This window comes from Anopheles bellator, chromosome 2 (genome assembly GCF_943735745.2).
Source record: "Anopheles bellator chromosome 2, idAnoBellAS_SP24_06.2, whole genome shotgun sequence".
NCBI classification, from domain to species: Eukaryota; Metazoa; Arthropoda; class Insecta; order Diptera; family Culicidae; genus Anopheles; species Anopheles bellator.
In genome coordinates, this window is record NC_071286.1 from 22,350,614 (window position 1) to 22,377,005 (window position 26,392).

Genomic DNA, 26,392 nt, shown 5'->3' on the forward strand with positions numbered 1-26,392 from the left:
AAAGTTCTGTTCCGGGTGCCAAAGTTTCTCATTCGGCGTTTAAGTTAATTTTGTAAATTGGTTTAACAATCCACCTTTGCTAAATTCTTAGTCCCCAAAGGGAAACGTTTGGACCGGATGATATGGTACCATTACTGGTATTGAGTTTGCTCTGCTTTAAAAACTGGAAAGGAACAAGGTGCAGAGTTTAGGAGCGCAAGACTGATCTTTTCCTCTTTCGGTAACAACGATTCGTTTATCATTTCTTCAAAGATTTTGACCACTGAAAAAGAATCCTACTTCGATAGGACCAAACAATCAGGATAAAGGGTGTTACTGTCCCAAATTGGTCAAACAAAAAAAATGTTAATCAGTCAAACATTTTATTAAAAAATCTAGTAATATTTCTTTTGAAAGCTCATTGTATACAAAATATGTAAAAAAATATCATTCAACCCTCGGGCTTAAGGAATGCAAATTCCCGGCCCTTTCGTTCTTCGCTACAGAACGCCAGTTTTTTTTTAGGTCCACAGATCTTACTGACAACTGTTTTACGAGTCTTTTCGAGGTTCCGGTTGATGATGACCCAATATTTTTCGGTTGGGCGAAGTTCTGGCGTGTTGGAAGGGGTTCATGTCTTTGGGCACCACTTGGACGTTAGTTACGGCATACCATTACATGGCCTTTTTGCCATAAATACAAGATACTAAATCCATCTAAAACAGAGAAGAAACTTTGCACTGTTTTTAGGAAAGGCAAAAGACGTTTATTTAGGTACTCTCGGACATAAATTTCCCTGGTTGATGGTCCCGATCGTGATGTAAATGCTACTTTTTAAACCATACGAACAGGTAGCCTGCCTTACGTGATATTTCTTCGCGAATTTCGACAGCTTTATGTTCTTACAAATCGCTCCCACCTTTGCTCTTCCAGTGGCCGTATAGTACTCGTGTCCAGGAAGCTGTTTAAAGTCTGCCTTGACGTAGGTTTCACCATCCTGCAGTACGCAGAAAATTTCGTCATCTCTATTCCGCGCACACATTCCGCGACCGTTCTCTGGCCGACTTATTTTGCTTGTCGTCACTTTAGTTTTTCTTTTCACTTTTTCCACAAGCTAAAATTTTTCCCACCATTTTTCCATCCTTTCCACTAGAGAATCGAAATTTGGAATTTCTGTAAAATATCATATAAAATCCCGGCCCGTCCCGGTAAAATCCCGGCCCCCCACCGCCGGGATTGTCTATGTTGGGTTTTCCTATAAGTGTTGTGGTGTTCGAAAAATTGTTAACATCTCGCCCGCCGCTGATCGTGACCCAGTGCCGCGCGCGCGTATTGATTATGATCGGTTGTTTTGTGTATCGCGCGTCAATATTTGCTTTGCCGGTGGCCCTCCGGCCCGAGACCATCCGCCATCTGGTTCCACTTAAGTGGTGATGCACGCCTTCCTGGTGTCAATTTAATTACGGACACTACGCCACGTCCACGGCCGTCCACTGGACGTGGTGGGCCCGGCTCGGCTGGTTTATATAAATAACCATCGCTCAGAACCACTTGCCCGGGGTGGGGTGTGAAATTGGATTCGTTTGTGTCGTTTTTGGTACTTGTTAGTGTCAACAACGTCAACTCCCCGCCAGAGGGCTTCCGATGTCCGCACCGTTGGCCATGTGCGACTAGGGCGCATCGTTACCGTAATCGATCGATCCTGGTCCAGTCCGTGTGTGCGTTGACGTCTTGCCGTCTACGCGAACTTTGGGGTGGTCGGTGGCCGGTGTCCAAAACGCCAACAATCTTATCGTTTTCTTTTTCACTTTATACCCGCGGTGCTATCTAAACAATGTCGCAGTGGAAGAGAGAGAGAGAACGAAGGCATTTTCACGCTTATTATCGTGGCTCCCAGCAGCGCCGACGCTGATAGTACGACAGGCGAACGACTCTCTGCCTGGGCAAACCTGGGGGCAAAGTGTTTTATAATCCTTCCACCGACGCGCGGAAGAGTTGGATGTTCCGGCTCAAGGCACATCGGTAGGCGTGACCGCGATAACGCTAAATTCGGATCTGTTTTCTGTAGATAGTTGCCATTTTCGCTAACCATGTCAAGCATGAGGCTACGGTGCCATGCAGTGAGGATGAGGCTTCATGGATGGCCTGTGCTCGGTTGCTTATGGAGCATGCTCTGCCATAAATTGTGTTCCACTTTAGACAGGGCTACTCCATAAATCGGGGTCCAACGCTGGGCGCTACTTAAATCGATGTCAAGTGATTGTCGATACTGCAAAGTGCGTAGGGCAGCTGCGCGTAGGGCTGCGGCTAACAGCACGCGAGCACACACGCGACGCGATTCCTTTGCGTGATGCCCGAGTGCGAACCCGAGGGCGGGACAATGTTTTACGATGATTTATGCTGCGCTCCCTTGACACGCCTGACACGCCGGGTGGTCAGTGCAATCGGTTCCCTCCGTAGCTCCCGGGCACGCCACCTAGCCAGACTAGAAGTCTGCGAGTGGATCACGCAACGCCAATAGAACCGTGGACCCCGTGGCCCCGTTCGGCGCGGTTCCCAATTTATGGCGGCCGCGAACGCGAAACACTTTGTTGTGATGACCATAAACTAATCACGCTCCTTCGTCCCTTTCTTCCCGTTACAGAGCCGCCCCTCCGAACCGCGCGGATAGCCGAGCGTATCGACGGACGACGCGTGCCGCAAATACCGCCCCAAAATGGATGCCCGAATCGGGCTGGAGTACATCATCGAGAACAACGACTACGTGAACAAGTTGGGTCTCGCGCTCGACACCAACAATGTCACGGTTAAGAAGCAAATTTTCGAGCTGCTGTCGACGCTGTGCGCCTTCAGCGGCAACGGGTACAAGCGAGCCATCGAAACACTCGAGCACTACAAGGTAACGTCCGGGGTCCTTCCGTCCTGCGGTCCTGCGCACGGTCTAAATCTTCGCTTTTCTTCGCAGAACATCAAAGGTGAACGGTATCGGCTGAATCTGGTCGTGGCCGAGCTGGACAAGGCGACCGCCGTGGAATACCAAATAGCGCTGCTGGCGTTCGTCAACTGCGTCATCATTTCGGCCGGTTCGCTCAAGGATCGGATACGAATGCGCAACGAATTTATCGGTGAGTCCCGTCCGGGTGGTTTGGAGCTGGGACGCCGGCCCTCGTATGCAGAACACGTCCGCCGGGCATGCGAAGAATGTTGGTGTCATGTCGTTACCTTCTGGGTGCGCTGTCCTCATGTCCAGTTTTCGGGTGTTTCGGGACCATTCGGCGCGCGGATCGGTTAGCTTTGATTTATGGACCTCCTTGCTGGGGCTCCTGGAGATACGATTACATTCTTCGGCGTTTTGCTCCCAACCCGCAACCAGCATCAGTGACATTTTGCGGACCAATATATGTTGAGGGTTGGGGGGGGAACCGAGGTGAACGTACTGAACCGGGCTGCGGGTCCGTGATGTAACCGGATCCGTGATACGATGCGGACGTGCGGTAAATCGAAAAAAACGCCTTTTGAGAGCTCGCCTAAAAGGGCTATGAATTATGGATTGGAAAGATTATGACGGAATTTGGCAGGAATCAATCTCAAATTCGACACACGGAGTTCGGGTTTTTTTCACGTTTTGGAATTTTACTCTCCAGTTGCCGAGTGGATCGTGACGAGTTGGGCTTAGTAGTCAGTTGAAGATCCCTTTGTCGAGAAGAATTATGCTGGGTTTTCCGATCGCTTAATCAAGCATAAAATATCTCGATCGTAACTAGACCTCATAAAGTTGCATAAAGTAATGGTCTGTAGCTCACGTACGTGTGCATGTTTTGATCGGGAGAGACAAAAATTGCACCTGAGTACGCAACCCGGTACGAGGAATGGGCCCCCGGTTCGCCAAGAGGATCGTAAATACCATTATCGTGTCCAAGGCACCGAAACCGAAACCTGTTGCCGGCACGAAGAAGTGAGATAAATTGATACTAATCCGTCCGAGTGGTGGCTGGCCCCACGGACCTGTATCACGGCACCTCCTGACAACGCTTAGAATGTGGGTCTCAAAGTTGCATGCCGCAGCACTGGCAGCCGCCACCGACCAAGAATTGTACTCCGGAGCTGACGGCGGCAATTTAGGGACACGGGTTTGACACTGATACCCGGTCGAGTCACCGAGCGCAGGTGGCTGGCTTTACGTTTCTGCAAGAACTAAACGTCTTGGGTGCCCTGAGCGAACAAGCGACCAGAGTTCGCCTGCCGTCTAGGGCTTGTGCTTGATTGCCGACCTGCAGGTTCCCGTACTGGCAGGGTTTGGTTTGGTGGCAAATAATGGACTAAGGAGATAAATTTGTGCTTGTCACTTGAGGATTACCTCGGCACCGGCTCTGGACACTCGATACCCATTTTTCTACAACATTCCACAACACACCGCGCGCGCCATGTACCGTGCTGCTGCTGGCCGTCGGTCGGCTAATCCTTTTTGATTTTCCGTGTCGTGTCGTGAGAACCGTGCGGTTGGACCCGTTTTTCTTTTCTGCTGTGACCAGATCGGAAAACCAGTTTGATGTAATTAACATGTCACATCAAATGGCTTCCAAAATCCATACCCCATTCGTCGGCAGCGAATTCTTGGAATGGATTCTAGGCGCAGTGCGGTCAGGCGGATTGATTTATCTCGCACGATTAAGGGGCCATTTAGCATGTTCGGTGGTCGGTTTTCGTGCCGACTGCCGAACTGGAACTAATCGTTGTTTGGAAAGTAGCCGAAGCGTAATCAAGCAGAACCAACGTTCACCATCCCGCTCAAGGGGCCCGGGACTCAGTTCTGGTAGCGTATCCTAATTGTAGATTATCGGCTTGCCTTTAGAGTCGATAAAATCGTAATTTGTTACATTATTGCATGGGTATCGCCATTAGAGCGGTGATCGCCGCCCATGCCTAGGCCGACCTTGCCAAGGCCGGCTGACGGACGCGTCGGCGAAATTAAAGTGCTGGCCACACACCACCGACACCGATGGCGGGATTCGATAAGGTGCTGCCTCTGATAAGGCCCTATCGCGGAATCGATGTACACAAATGGTGATAGTGGGCCGTGGTGCGTGAATTTTGAGGCAGGTTAAGCCATTGGTAGCTCCAGTACACTCGGGCCGCTCCGACGTTGCGGTTATTATTAGGAGACCCCAACCGTGGTTCGTGGTTTAAAGTTTTGGTGGTTGACATTTGGACCATACCCGGCACCGTGAGATGGCGTTGGGAAATCGCTTATCTTGCCCTGTATCAGCGGCACGATAAGAGTGGTGTAAGAAACGCTGCTGCTGCTGCTGCTGCTGCGTATCCATTAAGAACTAAGATTGGTTGTGACGCAAAACGGCCCGGTGTGTGGTGAAACATGCCCGTCGTAATGCAACGCCAGCGGCAGTTGAATCAGCAATCGTTGGCCGACATTAGCCGATGGGTTGCGGATACGACGGAAAACTATCTGGGCGTCTACTGTGACCTATCGGCGCTGGAGGAGGAAACAGAAGAGGATGAGCTTGTCGAAGGTAAGATTGTAGCTGGGCCGGGTTTAAGCAACATCTGATACTCCCGGGGAGCGGCCCAAGGCACACGTCAAGTGCGTCGATCGTGACAAAACGCTACATAATCCGAAAAGGAGTGGTGTCAAGTGGAGCTGCGCTATCTTAATCCCGATCAGCCCTGACTTCAGGTGTGACATACATTAACGCTGTGTTGTTTGTTCTCGTTTCTGCTTCTAGGATTAAACCTCATACCAGTATTAAATAACTTAAGGTAAGTTCTGGCCGCTAATCCTTCGCCGTGTGAGAACCGAAGAAGCGTGTGAGTCCCGAAGTGCGTCAAAAACCGATGTGGATCCCTGGCTCGTTGGTGTAAATTTTCGCCCTAAAAAAATGGGGGTGCTCGAAAATGAGGTTTACAGCTTCCTGCTTCCGATAAGCGGCAGTGTGTACGACAAAGTAAACAACAGTCCCACAGTGTGGACTATTGATCCGTCGCGGTCCGCGATCGCCTCCGCGATAATCGGCTTATATTGACAACGCCATATAAAAGCGGTGGACCCAGAAGCGAAGCGAAGTGGCCTCTAGGGCGGTAAGTTCGCGTGTGTCCGCGTCCGCTCGTAAAGGTTTTATGGAGCTCGCCCGCACCTGGCCGGTGTCAAATTGAATGTTCGAAACTTCAGCAAACCCCGCCGATTACGAGAAATCGCGCCGATGTCACACCTGATACGCTGCGGCAGAGGGCATTGTGCGCAAGTGGGCTTATCGAGCGCGTGTTGCGGAGAGTTGCGTGAGTGATGTGGCGACCGGTTACTAAACGCCGATTAGTGGAACGGAAGTGAAGCCCAGTTTTGTCTCCCGCCCTGGGGGTTTCTAACGTGTGATTCATTGCGTGTGATACAGGGACCACGTACACACGTGACGCCTACAGGATCCCCAGGGAGTAGCTAAAGTAAACTGAGACCTACGACCCGGTGCATCGAACTGCCAATCGTCACGCGGCATCGATCGCCAATCAACTCTTTGCCGGTGGAGTTCTGCAGAAGTTCTCCATCAAGTGTTTAGACTTCAAACTATCGGTTATTTGCCTTTGTATTTGCTTTTCATATACATTAAGTAAAAACTTTCACATTTACAAAATGGGACGCCATACGCATACAAAAAATTCGGAAATATTAGGTCTAGAACTTAATTCTTGCAGTTTTACAATAGGCATACAATGGCATTATTCACTAAATACAACAAAAAATAATTTTTTTTAAATATGTGTTGCTATCATTACGCATCCAACGCAGTATAGATTGTTGAGTGAAAGTGTAAACAAAACCTGTTTTAAGCATTTGAACATGTCAAATTTTGTACCTGATAAAGCGTTTTTGCGGAGAGTACGTTTTCATTAATGCTTGCTTGGCAGATAAAAGGGATTCTTGTACCGAATCCTCACTGGTGATAAAAAGGGGAGTTATTACAAGAATTCTAAACCCAAAGAGGCCTGGATACAGCCTGGCGATTCAGGTCCATCGCAACCAAAGCGAAATATTCACTTTGCAATAGTTATGCTGTGCATGTGTTGGGATGTGAAAGGTGTGGTGTACTGTGAGCTTTAAAAACCTTATGAAATTATTAAAGGACAATCCCATCGACCACAAATGCATTTGAAGCAATGACTTGGCCATAAAACGCCGAGAATGGCACAAAAGACATGATCAACTAATTTTTCAAAATGACAACACTCGACCCGACATCGCAAAACCGGTCAAAACATATCCCGAAAGTATCGGATGGGAACCGCATTATTCACCAGAAGTTACTCTTTCGGAATAGTATTTGTTCCGTTGCATGAGTAACGATTTGGCTGCACAGCGATTCACCTCTTATGATAGTATTGAAAAATGGATCTCTGAGTGGATCGCTGATAAAGATAAGAAGTTCAATCGACACGAAACCCGTTCATTGTCTGAAAGAAGGGAGAAAGTAGTAGCTAAAAATAAATAATAAAAACTGCAAGAATTAAGTTCTACACGTAATATTTAAACATATTTCCAAAGTGGTGAGTCTTCAACTCAAACTGCACAAAATTTGAAGAGCTCATTTCCACCTCGCTGGTGATGTTGATAAACAGAGTTTCTGTATATTTGGGGCTCGGAAATCCCACACGTCGTGCAAGAGAAGCCAATGCACCAAGAAAAAGGGACTGTTGGGTGCAGATTTTGGTCTGCTGGTATCAAATTTGGTTTCCTTAGAAAATGAAACAGAGGCCACTGTAACCATTGATGGCGCACGAAATCGAGCCGATGTTGATATTTTGCGCCCCGTCGTCGCAATCCAAACGCTCCATGGACACTCGACCCTATAGGTTCTGTGAAGATGGCGCCCACGAGGGCAACCGATTGTTGTTGTTTGCCCAAAATGATAAAGAAGAGTCCCCCTGCCACAGAAAAAGGCTACCAAACCTAATCGCCAACACCCCGGTGGAGTCACGTTTCGAGACGCGCCCTGCTCCCTGATAACGCGGGGCCCCGTTTGGAGACTCACCTTTTTATCACTGCTCGAGAAAGGTGCGCGAAATCAAACAACATCGTAAACAATCTCCCAAGCTCCCCACCCAGCCCGATCGGGACAATGTTTTAAACGATCTTGACATCAATCGTGGCGTCGCGCCTAGATCGTGGACGCCAGACCTTTGCGTAGATATGAAAGCAGCAGCCGACAACCCGAGACATCCCGTGTGACGTTTGATTTCTCGATATCAAGATTTCTCGCGTGGCGCGCGCGAAATTCAAGATACAGTGAGAGAGAGAGAGAGAGAGACACCTCGACGGAAGCGATGCGCAGACGCCAGCAACACGTGCTCGGTGGGTGCTCTCTCTCTCCCGCGGAACTTCCGAAAGCTTCGACCGCGTGGTTGCGGGTGCCGCTGACGAGCGCAACTCTCGCGGGAAGCTCGCGGCAATCAGATGTTTTTCGCGTGTGAAGGACTTCCGGCGAGGAGCCCGCCTAATGGTTGGAGCGTGAGGCGCCGCAACGGCGAGCGGATTTTCGGTGAGCCACACGCGACCCCAGAAAGGCTCCCCACAGGAGCCAACCCAAGCAGATCCTGCGTGCGTGCGAGAGAATGTTGTGAAGTGTGCCGGGTCCCTCACTCGCTTCTCACGATTCTCACGATTCCGGTCGGTCGTTATAGTGGTGGTCTCACAACAGTGTCCGTACGTAGCGTGTAGTGGTTCGGCTTCGAACGGCTCCCTTAGCCGCCAGGACTGCGGCATTTCTGGAGCCCCTCCCGAACGCCAGCCAGCCAGCCAGTCCACAGATCCGTCCGTCCATCTTCTGTTTTGCCTATTTTTAGCCGTTCCGTTTAGTTCCGAAATAGGAACCGGACAACGACTGACGACGTCCTGTGTGCGCGTATTTGGGGCATCTTGGCACTCGCGGCTCGCGTCGCGTATCCGCAACCTTCGCCGTTGCGATGAAACAGCAAAACCGTGTCGAGTTATGACAGTTCGGAAGCAGCGAAAACCGAGACTCTAGTGAACTGTGCCTCTTCCGGCAGGCACCAGCGAGTGCGCTATCGCTTTTCCGGACAGCACCCGGACAGGAACCTCCTCCAAAACGTCGGATCAGCCGTCGGATCAATGAATATCGTGCAGGAGCTGCGGGAACTGTGTCGCCGAAAGCTCGCCAGTGTCGGTGTGCGGCTGGCCAACAGTTGAGACCTACGGTTGCGTGACCTGTGGTAAATAGTGTGCGTGCCTTGCGAACGGTTTTTGGCCCTCAGAAGGAGGTTCTTGGTTCTTGCTGTTCTCACCCTGGTTCCGGTTCCGAGGAGCGCAACCGACCGATTCGCTAATTCCTTTCGCTGTCCTTCGCTGTGTTTTGCAGGCGCACGGCCAGCGGCGTACCGGATATAGCCTCACAGATTGAGGTGTTCGACGAGCAGCAAGAATGCGACGTAGCCCAGAGCCTCCAGGTGCCGGACGGAATCGACCTCAACTCGCATCTGGATGTCTTTAACGCGATCCTAGCGCAGGTGCGTCTGTCAGAAGCCTGTCATTTCGAGTAACTTCTGGGTGACTCGACGCGATCTAACCGCGATTCGGCCAATCGTCCTTCGTCTTTCCCTCCCACCCGCAGGTGGCCGGCACACCGCAAGCAACGCCTTTTCTAAGCATCCTCCAGCACCTGCTGCAGATCGACCCGAAGGAGCAGATCAGCGACATCGTGTGGGACTCGGCCGAAACGCTCGTGCACCGGGCCACGCTGCTCGAGGACCGGGAAGCCTCGGTGCGGCTCCTGCGCACCCCGAGCGTCCAGAAGTTCTTCACGACGTGCCCGCACTGCCGCGGAGACCTGAACACCGGCCCGGTCCCGCGCCGTCCCTCGCTCGGCAGCTCCCTGCAGGGGTCGTCGTCCCCGAGCAGCACCACGTTCGGTCCGCCGGCTCCGCCACCCCCCGCACCACCGCCGCCGTTGGCTCCTCCACCGCCACCACCACCCGGCTGTGGAGCGCCTCCGCCGCCTCCACCACCGCCCGCCGCCGGTGGTCGAGCGCCACCACCCCCGATGGCCGGTGGTCCGCCGCCGCCTGCACCGCCGGCCCCGCCGGCACCGAACCTGCTCGCCGTCCAGAGCACCGCCCAACAGCTGGCCCGCTCGAAAACGCCCGAGGAGCCGGTGGAGCTGGCGGTGCGCCCGCTACCCCAGCAGGAAACGCCCGTGCCGCGGTCCAAGATGAAGACGATCAACTGGAACAAGATTCCACCGCAGAAGGTGCTCGTCGGCAAGCAGAACATCTGGTCGATCGTGGCCGACTCGCACCAGGGCAGCCCGATGGCCGACCTGAACTGGGACGAGATGGAGGGTCTGTTCTGCCTGCAGACGCAAACGCAGGGCTCGCCGAAGCTCGGACACCGCTCGGGGACGGCGGTCGGCGGTTGCGCCGATGGCGCCGGGAGCAACGGCACCGATACGCCCGATGCGCGCAAGTCGCGCAAGGAGAACGAGATCACGCTGCTGGACGGCAAGCGGAGCCTGAACGTGAACATCTTCCTGAAGCAGTTCCGCACCACGAACGAGGACATCATCCAGCTGCTGCGGAACGGCGAGCACGAGGACATCGGGGCGGAGAAGCTGCGCGGCCTGCTGAAGCTGCTGCCCGAGATGGACGAGCTGGAGATGCTGCGGGCGTTCGACGGCGACAACCATCGGCTCGGCAACGCGGAAAAGTTCCTGCTGCAGCTCGTCCAAGTACCCAAGTGCGTTGGGTCCCTGCCAGCGTAGGCCAGCGAAGACCGTGTCTCACCGCCTCCATTTCCCCTTTTTGCTTTGCAGCTACAAACTGAGGATCGAAAGTATGCTGCTGAAGGAGGAGTTCAAAGCGAATCTGATGTACTTGGAACCCAACATTAACGCCATGCTGTATGCGGGCGAAGGTACGTACGGAGGACGCGATCTCCGTCCTGCCGTGGTTTCATTTTGGTCCCGCTTCTTTTCGCGCCGTAGATCTGATCAACAACAAAGCGCTCCAGGAGGTCCTGTACATGGTGGTGGTGGCCGGTAACTTCCTCAACTCGGGCGGGTACGCGGGCAACGCGGCCGGCGTGAAGCTGTCGTCACTGCAGAAGCTCACCGACATCCGGGCGAACAAGCCGGGCATGAACCTGATCCACTTTGTGGCGCTGCAGGCGGAGAAAAAGAACAGCGCCCTGCTCGAGTTCCCCGCCCAGCTGACGATGCTGGAGAACGCAACCAAGTAGGTGCCCCGACCTGGGGGACTGGGTATTGACGCCAGCTAACCGAGGCTTTCGTTTTGTGCACCGTCTTTCCAGAACGACCGTCGAGCAGATCAACAACGAGCTGACCGCTATCGACAATCGGATCAAAAAGATCAAGAAGCAGATCGAGATGCCGAAGACGGACAAGGACATCAAGTTCCAGATGGAAGAGTTTCTGAATGTGAGTGTCAGCCCGGGGGCCGATCGGCTGCTCTACACTGCTGGTCGCGATTGTGATGTCCTTCCGTGTTCTTGCAGGCGGCCGAGCAGGACGTCACGATGCTGCAGCGGGCGCTGAAGCAGCTCGACGCGATGCGCGTCCAGCTGGCGGAGTTCTTCTGCGAGGACGTGGGCACGTTCAAGATGGAGGAGTGCTTCAAGATTTTCCACAGTTTCTGCGAAAAGTTCCAGCACGCCGTCAAGGACAACGAGAAGCGCCGGGTGCAGGAGGAGCAGGCAACGATCCGGCGGAAGCAGCGCGAGGAAACGCTCCGCAGAAGGCAATGTACGTGCGACGCTCGTTGGGCTCCGTTCCGAACCTGATGTTCTAATCCCGGCTTCCCGGTTTCCCTTTTTCCAATCGACAGCGAACCAACAACCGGGAACGCCCGTGTCCGACTCGGAGGGCAGCATCCTGCTGGACGCGTCCCAGTACGATCTGCGCTACAGTCCGGCCATGTCCCGGCGGCGGCTCGGTTCGTTCAACAGTAACGGCGATGCGTTGCTGCTGCGTGACGATTGCGCTTCGCCGGACATCACGCCGAACGGGAGCCTCCGGAGGCGACGCAGCCGCGTCCTGTCCGAGGAGGACGACAGTAATCTCATGGACTTTCTGCGCTCGTCCGGCCACGAGAGCAGCAACCGGGAGCGCAAGTCGGCCGCGTACGGCAGCCTTGATCGCTCCTGGGCACGTCGGGCCCGATCCGGCAGTGGCAGCAAGAAGCGTCCGGATCTGCTGAACGTGCAGTTCGGTGCCGACCGGGAGCGGCCCAGCTCGCCGTCGCCACAGACCGAATCGAAGCCGCTTGCTGTGGAAGAACCAAAACCAAGGTACGAACGCACGCGTTGCTTTAATCTGCGCCTGTTTAGCTTGGCTTTCACTTGCGCACCTCCAACGAGGACTAACGCCATCCATTCCACTCCATTACTGGCCACTGAGTTTCGATTAGCTCTCCCGAGGGAATTTTAGATTCGAAAACAATGACGTCGTACAATTATTCACCACTCTGACAAACGTCAAGTTTTTTCACCACTCAGTGTGGTGAATACATAACACCATCCGCTGTATTTAGTACGCGCTTACTGACGCTTGACGCATGTATTTCTGTGTCCGCTTCCGGCTCCGGCCGGTTCGGCGGTTTCGTCCTCTTCTTCGTTTTACCAACCGACCAGAATTTCCAGGGAATGGCGGCAGAAGATCGAGTCGTGGCTGCAGGCGAACGAACAGGACGATCGGCACAACGACGACTACAAGCAGCTGAAGCTGAAGCGCGTGGCGGCCAATCGGCGCTCGTACGAAACCGATAACGAGAGTGACCGGGGCAGCAAGCTGGACCCGCTGCCGGAGGAGAAACCACCGACGGTGGCATCGCCGGAGCCAGCGGCCGTTCCGAGGATCATCACCACGGGCTCAGGCGCAACAGCGGGGGCGCCGGCTGCGGACCAGCAGCGGATGTTCGGCGGGGAACCCAAACCGTACCGGCCCGTGTACCAGCCTTGGCGCTCCAAGAGCCGACCCGATCCGACCGATATCGTTGGTACGATAGAGGCCTTAACAGGTAAGAGAGACTTGTGCTGGCTCCTCGCTGGGGTACTTACCACACGTCACCCGGTTCTCCGTAGGTGCGGTCTCACCGGATGCGGACAAGTCGTCGTTGCGCAAATCGATGCTCAACACCTCGCCGACGACGGCGACGGAGAGCGACCGAGAGCGGTATCGGCGGCAGCGGTCACGCGAAGGGCCCAACCCGAGCTCCAGCTTGCAGTCGATTCTGGAGGAGGACAAGCGCAAGAACATCATTCAGTCGCTGGGCGAACGGCCCCCGTCCGATCGGCTGCAGATCTACATCCGGCGTGGTTCCGACAACCAACCGGACAGTGCTGGACCCTCACCGACCACCCACGGTGGCACGGAGGTTCCGATCGAGTCGACCGGCGGAGACGACCACCGGCAGTCGATTTACATTCGGGCTCCGGGCGCCGAAAAGCAATCCATCTACGTTCGGCCGGTCGAAGCCGCTCCATCGTCGTCCACGGTATCGTCCAGCACGACCAGCATGACTTCCGGCTCGGAACTGCCCGTGCCTGCCGATGGTGGCAGCAGCACGTCACCTTCCTCGGCCGGAGCCGTGGCACCACCGTTGCCACGACGCACGCGCCGTGCCCACCACGTGTACGAGGAGCCGACGGCCGCGACGAACAACAAGATCGAGATCGATTCCGACAACATCGAGACACCGCCCTCGGTCCGGCGCAATCCGGGAGGCAGCACGAGCGTGACGGTCGGTGGAGGGTCGTGTCGCCGGTTGCACCACCACCAGGCCAGCCGTGCGGGAGACTCGGTTGACTCGAAGGAGTCGCTGGCTACGCTCAACGACTCCGGCAAGGGTGGCTCTTCGGCGGGTGCCGTCGGGACATCAGCCGCCGCCGCCGCCGTCGACCTGGTGGAAGTTCTCGGCGATGGGCAGTTTGATCGATTTTCGTCCGCCCGTCGAACGAGACGCTTCAAGCGGCCAATCGAGCTGGGTACCGGGGCCGGTAGTGGCAACGAAACGACTACGACGGCCACGACGACGACGGCTTCCCCGTCACCGGAATCGCTGCCGGACAGTCCGCTCCGGCTTCCCGGCAGCAGTGTATCGAGCCGCGGAACCGTACCGGGAACAACCGGGAAGGACGGTGTGAAGAAGGAGCAGGAACAACGCTTGAAACGGTGGCAGGACAAACTGAAGTCGTCCTCGACGACCACGACGACGACGACCCCGTCGACGGTGGCGGGAAGTGGCCGGGACTCGCCCCGATCGCACGCCGAAGCCGTGCTGAATCGGGCGAGCAAAATCGGTCGCACCATCAGCCGCATCAGCCAGGAGGACGTTCGGGAGGCGATCCGTGGCCTCAAGTCGCCCACACCCGAGCGCACCTGGAGCCCCACGAAGGACATCCACTCGGGGCTGGTGAGCGTGGCGAAGGTGGCCGCAACCCACGAGCTGAACGACGAAGGGTTCGAGGAAACGCAAAGCCTCGTCTCGGACACACCGTCCCAGGGTAAGGACAGTGTGTCCTCATGCAACGATTACGGTTCCGACACCAAGAGCAAGCGATCGACGGTGCCGAGCGGTGGTAAGATGGCCCCGTCTTCGGACTCCACCACTGGAGGACCTCTCAGCCGGAGTAAGGTGACCACCAGCACCGGGAACCGGGCCCCGAGCATGGCCAGTTTGTTGATGGTGAAAAACGGTCAACCTTCGTCGACGACCGGCCTCGAACGTAGCCGTTCGCTGCGTGGCGCACCGCTTGGGGCGCCGGCTTCAGCCAGCGGAGGCAACAAGAATCTCCTGCCCCGCAGAACGGCCTCGATGCGCCGGACAACGGGTGGGCCGCCGGAGAGTTCCACGGCCGGCAGCGGACTACGCGCGTTGGCCGCCCTATCGCAGGACGTCGAACGGAGCAACTCGCGGACGAGCCTGCGTTCGTCGCGTTCGTCGCTGAGCAGCGCGGTGTCGACCAACACCGTGCGCAAGGTGCCGGCCTTGCGCGGCAAGGGCTCCACGACGCCGCTCTCTAACAACTCGAGCCCACTGCACGCCGCTTCCACACTGTCCGCCAACAGTTCCCCTTCGAAGCGCCCGCTCGGAACGGCCACTAGCAACGTTCACCGGGGAGCGCCGGCCAGCCGGAGTAGCTCCAGTGGCTCGAGCATCGGGCCCTCGGCGGTCGTCGTCCGGAAGCCACCACCGACCCGCTCGGCGGCCAGTTCACTCGGCGCTAGTGCTAGCTTTAAGGAGAACCACCACAACGGCAGCAGTCACCAGCCGAACGGGCGGTTTGCGTCGTCAGTCGGTAGCAAGTCGACCAGCAGTGGCAGTCTGGCCGGATCCGGGGCCGGTGGTGTGAGCCCCACGCCCCTCACCGCCGGCTCAGGACGTGCGTCGGCCGGTGGGGCGGCTCCGGTGGCGGGTGCGGGCCGTCGGGCCACCGGGGGCTTCATGCGACCCACTACCTCCAGTGCCACCAAAGTGAAGGGAAAGTAAGGCTCCGGTATCCGCCAAACGTGTAGGGACCGGTTTGGTCCTTTATTTTTGCACCATGTTTTGCCGCTTTTCTAAGGATTTTGCAGTGGCTTGCAGTTCCCTGCTTTTATTGCGAAACTACCGTCCATTTTATTGTATTTACCGTGAGGAAGGAACGAAGTATTTTGAGTTTTGCGGTTCGGGGCGCAGTGAAGGGATTATGAATTCTGTGGCCACCACCGGGCCAAAGTCATGCCATGCCATTGTTAGCGGTATCGCATCCGACCAACCGTTACTTCCCGCTGGCCCCGCCGACATCTTTACGATACGCTTATACTGTAGGAAACTATGCTACTTTCCCGCCAGGAGCGAGGACACCCAGCGGTCGTGTCCGTCGGGCTCTCTAGCGGATGCGCCATTATGTTTTGAATGTTTAACGTTTGTTGCATGCAGCAATCATAGCGACAGTAGCGATAAAAAAGGTGCAACTAGTAGCAACTCTTGTAGCTCTCGAACTCGAACGCATGGCGCTACAGCGAAGGCGCCTACGAAGCGCAACGAAATAAGTATTATTCTCTAGTGTGAACTGATCGAATATTTGCAGACCAATAGTGGTAGCGGCGGCGCGCGTTGTTAGCAATGTTAGGAGGCGTTATTTATTTACCCAAACTACATGTCCCCGTGCCTGAGATGTCCGTCGATTCCGGTTGTAGATCCCGGTGATCGGTTCTCGGCCATCGCCCGGCCATCCCGTAGCCAGATAGATCAGCACCGCGTTAAATCGTTGGCACCCCACCCCGTAATCGTGGATTAAAATGTAAACATATAGCATATATAAATATCGTTAGTAGAAAAGTAGATAGGTTCGAAGTACCAGATAGCGATGGGTGGATACGATGGGACCTCGTGGTCCCCGTCATCGCGTCCAACGAATGAACTAAAGGCCATCGTAATAATCGTGTAGTGAATCGGTTTTGTATGTTAGGTAAATCAACAAAAACAAGAAGGAGATAAACGAATCATTACGGAAGAAGCGTAAAAGACCGCGTAAAAATGAAAAGTCCTTCCTCCTTTCGATTCCAAACACCAGTTCTAACCAATTTAACAACATACAAATTTAATGGCATTTCCTTTAACTCTTTCCCAATTGGACGTACGAATGTTTGCCTAAATCATATGTCAAGCTCTATGTTTAACTCTTTCGGTGCGGCGTTTCAAAATTTATAATCAAAATTTAATAATGGGTAGTTGTATGAAACAAAAAAAAATGCGGATGAAACAGTCAAAAGCGAGCAACGTGCTTCTTTCCAGTTAACACCAAATTGGGGAGGACGTTTCTCACACCAGGCTGTAATAATACTGCAAACGTTAAGCAAAATGTATCGACTGTTACAATAATAGGAAGCTGTCCTGTTTAATCGCTGTTAAAAATCAAACCCCAACGGCAGCAGAGCGCTAGGTACTAATCCGTTAGACTAACTCGGCGCAAACGGAGGACACAAGGACAATACAACAAACAGCGGGAAAAGTGTGAAAATGTTAGGGAATTTTGAAAAGTTAACGTTCGCTAGAAAACGACGATGGTTGTAAGATTGTATTGTTGCGGGTTGTTATTTGTTTTTCTCTGCCTTGCCTGCCCTTTCTCAATTTTTCCCCTTCCAGTCCAGATTTCCAGTCGACTTTCGTATCAATCCGTTACATTCATATTTTCGTCCCTTTCTACGTACAGCTGTTGCTCGAATAGAAAAGAATAGTTTGTCAGCAGGCGATAACAAAAGTGACATACATTTTGTACTATAAGCGCAAACTGTTTTTTTTTTTCACCGGGAGACACGAAAGAAACCGTAATGTTTTGCTGCGGCCAACAGGAGGTTTGATTCTTTTCTGGAGTTTCGAATTAAGGTTTTGCCAACGGTACTTTCAAATGTTTTGACGTTTCCGTACCTGTCAGCAAGCACTGTGTCTGTGGCAGTGTTGCCAACAGACAAAACATACATTGACAAGTGAGAAAAAGCTCATAGTGAGAAAAGAGTCATAGACTCATAGTGAGAAAAGACTCATAGTGAGTGTTTTGTAGTTTTGTAAAATCAAAACGTATTTTCGCAGCAAAAACAAGCAGGCTACTTATTCTGGTGAAAAATTTTCAACGAAACAACGCGTGATTGAATTCAGCAATGGCATCCGATTTGACGGGGAACCGATCCTAGCAACCGGCGGCTACGATTTCCGTTTTCTAGTTCCTCCGTGCGTACGATGCAAAACACCGATTCGCAAGTGAACACGCCAGAGATATCCCCAAAGTCCCGAAATCTTCTGGCTGCCGGTGGTTACCAGCACATCCGGCTCTACGATATGCACTCGAACCACCCGATCGTGAACTTTGAGGGCGCGCCCAAGGCCAACCGTTTGTTTACGAACAACAGAACTGTCTAAACATAGTGGGTCCCTTTTTACGCCGAAACCCAAGCCCGCGTTCTGCCGTTTTCCATCGTCAGTGACAACGTTCCCAACGGCTTCAAGATAGATTCGTCCAGCATGGTGTCGACCCGCCACCACACGAAATACAAATTTTCCGATGGCGAAAAGGTGCTTTGCTACGAACCGGACACTACCAAAGCGAAAGTGCTGTACGATTCGAAGGTAAATGGTACCGATATTGGCTCTAAAGCTACCCTTCTAGTGTGTTGTTCCCATTTTTGCTGAAGGTACTGGAAGTGTCCGAGGGCAAAGATAAGCGGGGGCGACGTATCATCGAGTACCTGATACACTTTCAAGGCTGGAACTCGTCCTGGGACCGGAAGGTGAGTGAGGATTTCATCCTAAAGGACACGGAGGAGAACCGTCAGCTGCAGAAAGATTTGGCCGAAAAATCGCAACTCTATCAGTGAGTGTTGATTAGCCTGCGCATCTAGTAGACGCCACAAAGTTTCGAACCCGTTCGCATAATCGCTTCGCTTGGTGATCCGCAGGGGCGCCTACTTGTATCGGAAGGAACGGAAAAAACAGCGAGCGAAAAGTTTGACAGATCGCATCGAGAGTCTGACGAATGCGAAGGTACAGCCGCATCCCGGATCTTCGGAGGAGGGCAGCTCGTGTAGTACCGGTTTCGGTCGGGACGATACCGACTACAATATTGACGGTAATATTACGCCCTTTTTGGTGCAGCAAGTACAAGTAATCGTACACAATTCCTATTCCGTAGATATGGAAGAATACTACAGCAGCTCGGTGGAGAGCGCCCACGAGGAGGACAAAGTGTACCTACAGGTTGGCAGTAAACTGCGGAATCACCTTGAGTTCGACCATCGCATGGTACACACCGAGAGTGCGCTGGCGGAGCTACCGGCCAAGCTGCCGGTAGTGACGATTCTGGAAGCGTTCGTGCGCTACTACACCCTCCGACAGTTGTTCGAGGGTGGCCACTCGGGGCAGCTGAAAACCCGCCGGCGTAACAGTTCCGCGTTGCGCAGCGAACAAAAAGCGCGGGACTACGAACAAATTCGTACGAACGTGGAACTCTGCAAGGAGGTGGCGGACGGTCTGCGGCTGTACTTCGATTTCACGCTCGTCGACTACCTGTTGTACCCGCAGGAGAAGGGACAAGCGCAGCTGGTACTGGCCGAGGAGAATCTGTCGAACTTCACGTACATCGCGTCCCAAAACCTGTCCCTCGACATGCTGGAGTCACCCACGGCCGACATGCAGCCACCGAGCGAACACCCCGATCCATCGAATGCGGCCAGTTTGGCCGAAGAACGCCGCCACCGTCGGTTGCGTTCGCACAAAAACGAGGAGAACGAGTTTGTGCTCGACTTTGCGGCACTCCAGCAAGGCACGGTATCCGGTCGGCAACCGACGGCGGCACGCGGCAATCTATCACCGTTCGGCACGAGCCTCAACATCCTGCGCTCGATTTTACCGCAGAACGTGACGATATCGCGCGAAGCGAAGGAAATTCTGGACGACGTGTTCCGGTGGCGCATCCTACCGTCGAATGCACCGGCTGAACCATCCATGATTTACGGTGCAATCCATTTGGCACGGCTGATCGTGAAACTTCCGGAGTTTCTCTCCGCGACCGCCATGATGGACGAGAAGCTGAAACTGTTGCTCAAGTTTTTGGACACCTTCGCTGAGTTCATTGAAGCGCACGACGAATGGTTCGGAAGGCAGTTTTACGGTAGCGCTAAAGAAAGCGACGCAGCGCCGGCTTAGAGCACCAAAGGGGGCCAATCGCGATCAGCGATTGTCTTAGGATTAAGGAAACGTTATTTTTAATAATAAAATTACTGATATATAAAACGAATACTAATAGCCCACATATGACGCATTGAATAGCCGTGTGTGTGTTTAGAGTATTTCTCCTTGACAAACGTCAGTGTCAGCGTCAAACTTCAACATCGGCCGTTACGACGACACCAGTTGCGGCTTCTGCGCTCCTGGTAGAAATCGAGGCAAAATTTTGTCGGACGATTTCGACGCATCGCGTCGATTTTTTTCGATTACATTTCGACGGCGCCCGAGGAAGGAGGAAGGACTTTTAATTTTTACGCTTCTTCCACGGATCGTAATGATTCGTTGAATGAATTTCTTTCGGAGCTCGTTTTTGACGACGGAACAAAAAAGGACAGACGGGGACCGTTTCGGTTAAAGTAAACATCGCGCACTGGTTATTTATTGCAGGTTATAGAATTTAGCATGTTTTAGAGAAATTGCATTCGTTAGTGATTTAATTTACAAGAACCGTGACGTTTTGTTAAAAAAATTAAAGGGGAGCGTACCGCGCCGCAGCTTACCACACACTATCTCCGTAAGTGTCTGGAAATCTGCCTCGAAACTAACTAATCCATCACCTGGTTCCCCGATACCGTAAGCTAACATTATTACTCCCTACGTGGCCGCCTACCGGTGCAGTTCAAAGCCGGGGTCCGACACAATAAATACAAGGATAATTTATCCTGCGGCAAACTCTACTACTCGAGGGTCCGTAACTATTTACACTAACACTACCGCCGCGGCGGCTCGCCCCTACTAGGGCACGGTCACCGGAAGGAACCGACTCGGATCGCCCGCCTGCGGATTGTACCGAATGATGACCTTGTTTGGGTCTTCGCCCACCTCCAGGAACGAGTTCCAGTCGTAAAGGAAGTAGAATCCGTTGCGGCGCGGTGGCGGCAACGGTTCCTCGTTCACCGGGTCACCGGCCAGATCGGCTGACGGAAACGAGTCCTTTAGCGCAGCATTGCGACCACTCTCCGTCGTGGTGGTGGTGCTGCTGCTGCTGGCGCTAGTTGTCGTCGAAGTAGCCGCAGTTGTTCCGGCTTCCCTTTCCGACGAGGATGCAACGGTAGCTTCCGTTCCGGTGCCGTTGCTGGTGGAGGCGTCTAGCTCCAGACTGAACCTTACCGGCGCGTCATCCGAGGCCACCGTCGTCGTCTCGGTAGCTTGATCGGGGATCGGTTGCTGCCGTTTCTTGATCTCGTTCAATCGCTCCTCGTTCGCGTCGACCCCATCGAGCGGATCGGGACCGTGGGCCAGCAGTCCGGGGCTCAGGTCGTAGTGCTTCGGGTTGAGCACGTCGAGCGATTCGTCCGTCAGGTTCACGTTCAGCTTCTCCAGTTCCTTCACCGTCTGCCAGAGCTGCTCCAGTTTGCGGTAGTCTTCGTTGTTGACGCGAAACCGTGCCGAAGGCTTGTGGTTGTGGAACCGATCGTCATCAGCGAGTCCACTCGGGGGTTCCAGTTTGCGGCCAGTTTTCTGCCGCCGAGGCACTGGTTCACTCAGACCGGCACCGTTTCGGGTGTGGATGCCCAGTGTGCCGAGCACGGACATGAGCTGCGGGGCCACGAGGTCCGCGTCGATCGCCGGCATCGTACGCATTGCTGGCGGGGGCGTTGCCGGAGACGCAACCTCGGCGCGCTGCATCGACTTCTTGCTGCGACCGGGGCTGAGCAACCCAAACGACCGGAGCAGCTGGTCCATCTCTTCGTCCCGTGCCTGTTGCTCACTTCCCTCGTCGACGACCGGGAGCGGCTTGAAGGCGATGTAGTCGTCCGCCTTGATGCTGGCCTGCGTTAGGCCAACGGCGGCGGGTTTCACCGTCGTCGTGGTCGTCGTCGTCGTGGGTTCCTCGATCATCGGAGAAGACTCCTCGACCCGCAGTGGTTCGTGCAGCACGAGTGCCGACGGTTGGATGTCCGCCAGCAGCTCGACTCCGGCCGGTGGAACCCCGAGGTTCTGGCGATCGTCATTCGAGTCCTTAAGCAGGCCAAACGAGCGGAGAAGATCCTTCAGCTCCTGAGCGACCTTCGGATCGTCCACGTTGATCGAGTTACTGATCGTGGGCTCCGTCGTCGTACTGGTGGTGGTAGTGGGGGGCATCGGTCGGAACGATGGCGGAGGACTTTGGGACAGTCCGATCGCCGACAGGATGTCGTTGAGTTCCTCCGGACGTAGCGGTACCGAACCGGCCGAAGGGTTGCGCATCCGCTCGGGAAGCGCCGGGTGGAAGGTCGTTGGCCGAGGTGTCGTAAAGCGTATCGTGGTCACCGGGATGGTAGCGGTCGTGGTGTCCGGTGGTGGAACCGTACTCGTCGTGGTGGTGGTGGTCGTGGCAACACTCGGCAGGGCAACCGGTGCTTGTTGCCCCTGCTCCGCAGCACCGATGATCCTCGTCACCGGTGGACGGGTGTAGATCTGCTGCAGGCTCTCTGGCGACATGTTGTTGGCATGGTATGGCAGCACGAGCATGAGGGCCCGCATGTGCTGGGCCCGAGTGTGATCGCCGGCGCGCAACGACTTTGAAAACTCCTCCCGCGTCACGTTCTCGAACAGCTCCTCGATCTCTCCCCTGGAAGATTGATTAAGCAGCCGTTATTCTCGGAAAGCATCCTCTTTTGGTGGTCCGAAGCCAAACCATTAACCTACCTTGTGAGCCTGGGAAGCGAAGGATCGAGAGCCAGTAGGCGCTGCACCTCGGCGATCGTTTCGTGGACATCGTGCATAGCCTTCCGCGCCTGGTCCACACCCAGGTCGTTCACATCACGCGGTCGGATGATGCGGTGTAGGTTGTAGGCGACGAAATCGTTACGTCGCGGAAATCGGCGCATCGTCTGGGGGAATGGCCTCGGGTAGGGAGAACCCTCGACGGGCGAACCGTGCTCGAGCACCGTCACAAGCAGGAGCAACAGAAACGGCAGCAACGACGCAATCCCTGTGGACGGCATTTCGGAAAAGTTCGGCTCTGGAAAGGAAGGGAAAACAGAAAAGATTTGATCAGCAATCGACGGCATGCGCCTACTTTTAGGCAAATTTGGTGTAAGCCAAACCAATTTCGTGTGAAATTTATCACAGCGAAGCGTTTTCCTTTGCCGTTACTGAGAAATGCACAGTTGGACGAACAAGGATCGTCATTATTTCTGGCATAATTATGTTTATTGTTGTACTTATTTTGAACTTTTTGTTTTTCTATAATCGAAAATATGTTTCGGGAATGTTTATTTTTAATAGACGAACGCTATTTATAATTTAAAGTTCTTGGGGAAGTATTTTCAGATAAGAGAAAACGAAAAAGAAGAAATCATTTTTTCAGAACTGTATCTCTGTATCTATAAATGTTAAAACAAAACCTCTTAAAAAGCGAAAAAAATGAAATAAAGCAAACCTAAAGTAAGTAAAGCAAAACATGTTAATAAAGTCAATAAGTTTAAGACTCGTTTCACTCGAAAACGACGGTGATTTTTTAATATTAAAATAAAAAAAAATTAAAAAATAATAATAGACATTTAGATAAAATTCAGTTATTTATCGGATATACTATGTAATGCCCCTTCCCATTGAAACGATTAGTACACAGAAAAACGGCACATAAAAAAATAGATTTTTGATTGCCCAAGCTAAAATGAGAAACATTTCTGACCGCTCTGCCTTACGGTGCTGTCCCACTGTGAGATGATGCGCGTCGAACGAAAGCGAAACTGGTTTTGTATGTCATGGCGACGTGATTCAGTCGGTGGCCGAATGATGCTCGATTCCGATTCCGAAATCAAGTGAAAGTGGTTCTCAGCGCTCGTGTATATGTGTGTCTTAATTTATAAATCTTTTCGTAGCATCCTTGTTCCGTGCGATATTTGGAACTCGTCCCACACGTCCTTGGTGGTCTCTCCATGGCGAAGCGGATTCGAAACTGTAAAACCCATTAGGGAACGCGGAACGCTTCGATACGAAAGACTTGAACGCTTCAACACGAAGCGACGAACCAGAGAAAGAGGGAATTCGTGGGTAACTTTTGGCTTGAACCGACATTCCACACCAACCGCGTGGCCCGTTGTAGGAGGTTTATTTGACCACCTCACATTACTCACCCTCACCTGGGTGCCCCTTTCGTCGCGAGGTGTTACCCACTGCTGGACGTCATCGTTTCGTAATTTCGCTCTCTCGCTGGCATTTCACCGGGTCGCAGACGTTTTTTCATTGACATTCAGCGACCCGCGTATTGTCACATTGTGTACTCACCTACTAGCCAACACTAGCAACGGTAGACAATGGGTGTCGAATACGCTACATAATAGTGTCACAGACTTGGCGCGCAAAAAACTTTGAAGCCGTTTCTTTAGTGGACGTACCTTTCTTTTTTATGGGTGTTCTAAAAAATGTTGGCACCTTTTCCGCGGCGTTCAAGGAGTGACAACTTTACGGATTTCAAAAGCCGGCTATTCGAGTGCCAGATATGAATATAGTGGAGATTGGTGGGGGTTCTCATGCGAACTCAACCGCCGCAAATTAAAATATTCAACAGAGAAATCTGACCGACTCGAAGAGGCTCAAACAAACGATGATAGTGAAAACGTTTGGTGATGTAAAACGATCGCACGGAATTCCCACGATGGGTTCAATCATTCCAACTATAGACAAAATGTTCACTCGGCTATCCTACAATTTCCATTAGTACAAATGGCAAAGAGAAACACATTTTTACATAATTTGGACCACAAGTCCCATGCTGAACAACTGCACCGCTCGGGGCGGCGTTAAAACAAAAACCGCCAGGAACGTAAGCTTCTATTCCGCATTCGCTTTCCGATACCGACCGGCCGCCCCCTTTAGTTTCGCTTTCTTTGGGGGGTTTTCTATAAGCTTCTTCCGCCGGAGTGGGCGCAACCACCAAACTCCAATGTTCCGTGTCCGTGGCGCGAATGAAGGCCACCGAATGAAAGAACCGATCGCTGTGTGGTGCATAAAGACCCCCCGCACAGTAACTGACGTTGTGTTTCGAAATGCAACCATGCAGCAGCACTCGGACCCTTCTACTCGGTTCTCCTTGAACCACCAGCACCATGCACCGTTCGAACGCGGCACTGAAAGCGCAAAAGAAACGAAAATAAAAAAAACGGCGAATACTAATAAAACCTCCACCACCGATTACGCAAGCGTCATCCGCCACGCTTCCTTTGGCGCGGTAAAAGTGGCCCAACCCGCACACCTGGGACTGGGACACGCACGCACGGGACCGGATGAGCAGAGACCCCCGTGGGCCGTGTCCGTGGGGGGTGGTACTGAATCAAGGTGAACATCGAAATGAAACAGACGACGCCCGCAACAGTGGAAGGTGGAATAAGAAGAGGTTTGCAAAATCGGTTTCAGTTCCGAAACCAGTTCAGATCCGTTGGTTGTCCGAACACACACTGTCACAATTGAGGGTAAAATAATAATTCATGTTTTTTTTTCTCGGCACGATCATAATGGGCCACGGTGCGGACACCGATTTCGAATGTTTCATTTGGAGAGGGATTTTTTTTCCCCCCCTGATCGCCATCGCAGTGAAAATGCAGAAAACAAAATGGGTAAGTGAGCCAGAAAAAAAAATTGGGACCACTGAATGGGTCCACTCCTATTTTTCGATTTTCCCCCGATCGAACGTGGTTCAGCCGATATTTCACCATCATCACGATGACGACGACGGCGGTGGCGCGACTTGATGGAATTGATCACAAACAGTAACAGCAATCCGGCGAACGTTTCTATTTGAGGCGTTGATTGCGAATTTGAAGCGAATTGCACATTAGGCACCACACGTCTCAACCGCTCAATTAGGAAGTGAATTTGCGGTCCCTAATCACGACGCGCACCAGCAGCAGCACCGGTTCGAAAGCAGTTCACTGTCGATAGCGGACGGAAAGTTAACGCCTGTTTAGCGCGCGCGCCCGATGCGCGATCGATAAGCGGCTCAGAGGGAAACACTTTCCCCCAAAAAGGCTGAACACAGACGACCGATGAAGTGGTTGGCGATAGCTTCATTTTTTGGGTGCGCGTGTTCGATGTTCGAGGATGCGCCACTCAGCAGCAATATCTTCAAATCAAGGGCCAATAACGGGGCGATAATAGAAAAATGCGAGTGAGTACGCTTCCAGCACGATCGTAGCTTGTATACTAAAGTGTACTAAACTTGGAAACAGCGGTTTTCGAGCATAATAAAATAGTGTAATACATTCTGAACCCATAAGAAACAGTTACAGAGAACTTTCCACGGCAAGAGGTCGTACACAAAGTTTATTGACTCGCCACGGGACCAGTTACCGATGACAGTCATTACAGCTCGATACCGACATTATAAACCGGGGCTCCGTCGTCCTGACGGCGCAATCCGTGGTCAGTCGATCGTGGACCGGTTGCGTAGGATGGTAGGCCGCAGGAGCATCTCGGTTGATTACGGTCGGGCCGGAGCACAGAAAACCGGCTTCCGAAGGAAACCGCCGTCGACGGTGGCGTAATAGTGAAATTTTCTTCACCACGTTCGTCACAAACCAGTTCACGATCATGTCAGAGACGCGCTGTTCACTTGGCTGCTCACTCTGGCAAGCACGGTAGGCATCGAGAGCCGTAACGATGCTGCGTGGCGGTGAGACTCGTTTTA

The 26,392-nt window shown here is 53.2% G+C and overlaps 3 protein-coding genes across 3 annotated transcripts; 2 read left to right on the forward strand and 1 right to left on the reverse strand.

Annotated features, from left to right (window-relative positions):
* The first annotated feature begins 2,695 nt into the window (after positions 1-2,695).
* Positions 2,696-15,561, forward strand: LOC131209399 (uncharacterized). The gene is made up of 12 exons (XM_058202458.1): positions 2,696-2,878; positions 2,945-3,104; positions 5,721-5,754; positions 9,360-9,507; positions 9,612-10,732; positions 10,809-10,909; positions 10,980-11,229; positions 11,306-11,432; positions 11,510-11,756; positions 11,839-12,301; positions 12,644-13,029; positions 13,094-15,561. Exons 1-12 carry the CDS (start codon positions 2,696-2,698, stop codon positions 15,499-15,501), a joined length of 5,628 nt encoding a protein of 1,875 aa, XP_058058441.1. The 3' UTR covers positions 15,502-15,561.
* Positions 15,562-17,986: 2,425 nt separating this feature from the next.
* LOC131209762 (protein male-specific lethal-3) lies at positions 17,987-19,741 on the forward strand. The gene is made up of 4 exons (XM_058202896.1): positions 17,987-18,120; positions 18,186-18,364; positions 18,450-18,619; positions 18,683-19,741. Exons 1-4 carry the CDS (start codon positions 18,016-18,018, stop codon positions 19,693-19,695), a joined length of 1,467 nt encoding a protein of 488 aa, XP_058058879.1. The 5' UTR covers positions 17,987-18,015; the 3' UTR covers positions 19,696-19,741.
* A 516-nt stretch (positions 19,742-20,257) lies between these two features.
* On the reverse strand, positions 20,258-22,706 carry LOC131210986 (mucin-2). Its single transcript, XM_058204320.1, has 2 exons — positions 22,408-22,706; positions 20,258-22,330 (listed from the first exon to the last, which is right to left on the reverse strand). Exons 1-2 carry the CDS (start codon positions 22,704-22,706, stop codon positions 20,512-20,514), a joined length of 2,118 nt encoding a protein of 705 aa, XP_058060303.1. The 3' UTR covers positions 20,258-20,511.
* Between the last annotated feature and the right edge of the window lie 3,686 nt (positions 22,707-26,392).

What these genes read in the sequence shown, in the direction of transcription:
- LOC131209399 (XM_058202458.1), top strand. Translation starts at nt 2,696, where the DNA reads ATGGATGCCCGAATCGGGCTGGAGTACATCATCGAGAACAACGACTAC. An exon ending in AAACACTCGAGCACTACAAG is followed by an intron (nt 2,879 to 2,944) that starts GTAACGTCCGGG and finishes TTTTCTTCGCAG; the next exon opens with AACATCAAAGGTGAACGGTA. An exon ending in CCAGTATTAAATAACTTAAG is followed by an intron (nt 5,755 to 9,359) that starts GTAAGTTCTGGC and finishes TGTGTTTTGCAG; the next exon opens with GCGCACGGCCAGCGGCGTAC.
- LOC131209762 (XM_058202896.1), top strand. Translation starts at nt 18,016, where the DNA reads ATGGTGTCGACCCGCCACCACACGAAATACAAATTTTCCGATGGCGAA. An exon ending in GAAAAATCGCAACTCTATCA is followed by an intron (nt 18,365 to 18,449) that starts GTGAGTGTTGAT and finishes GGTGATCCGCAG; the next exon opens with GGGCGCCTACTTGTATCGGA. An exon ending in TACCGACTACAATATTGACG is followed by an intron (nt 18,620 to 18,682) that starts GTAATATTACGC and finishes CCTATTCCGTAG; the next exon opens with ATATGGAAGAATACTACAGC.
- LOC131210986 (XM_058204320.1), bottom strand. Translation starts at nt 22,706, where the DNA reads ATGCCGTCCACAGGGATTGCGTCGTTGCTGCCGTTTCTGTTGCTCCTG. An exon ending in TCGCTTCCCAGGCTCACAAG is followed by an intron (nt 22,331 to 22,407) that starts GTAGGTTAATGG and finishes TCAATCTTCCAG; the next exon opens with GGGAGAGATCGAGGAGCTGT.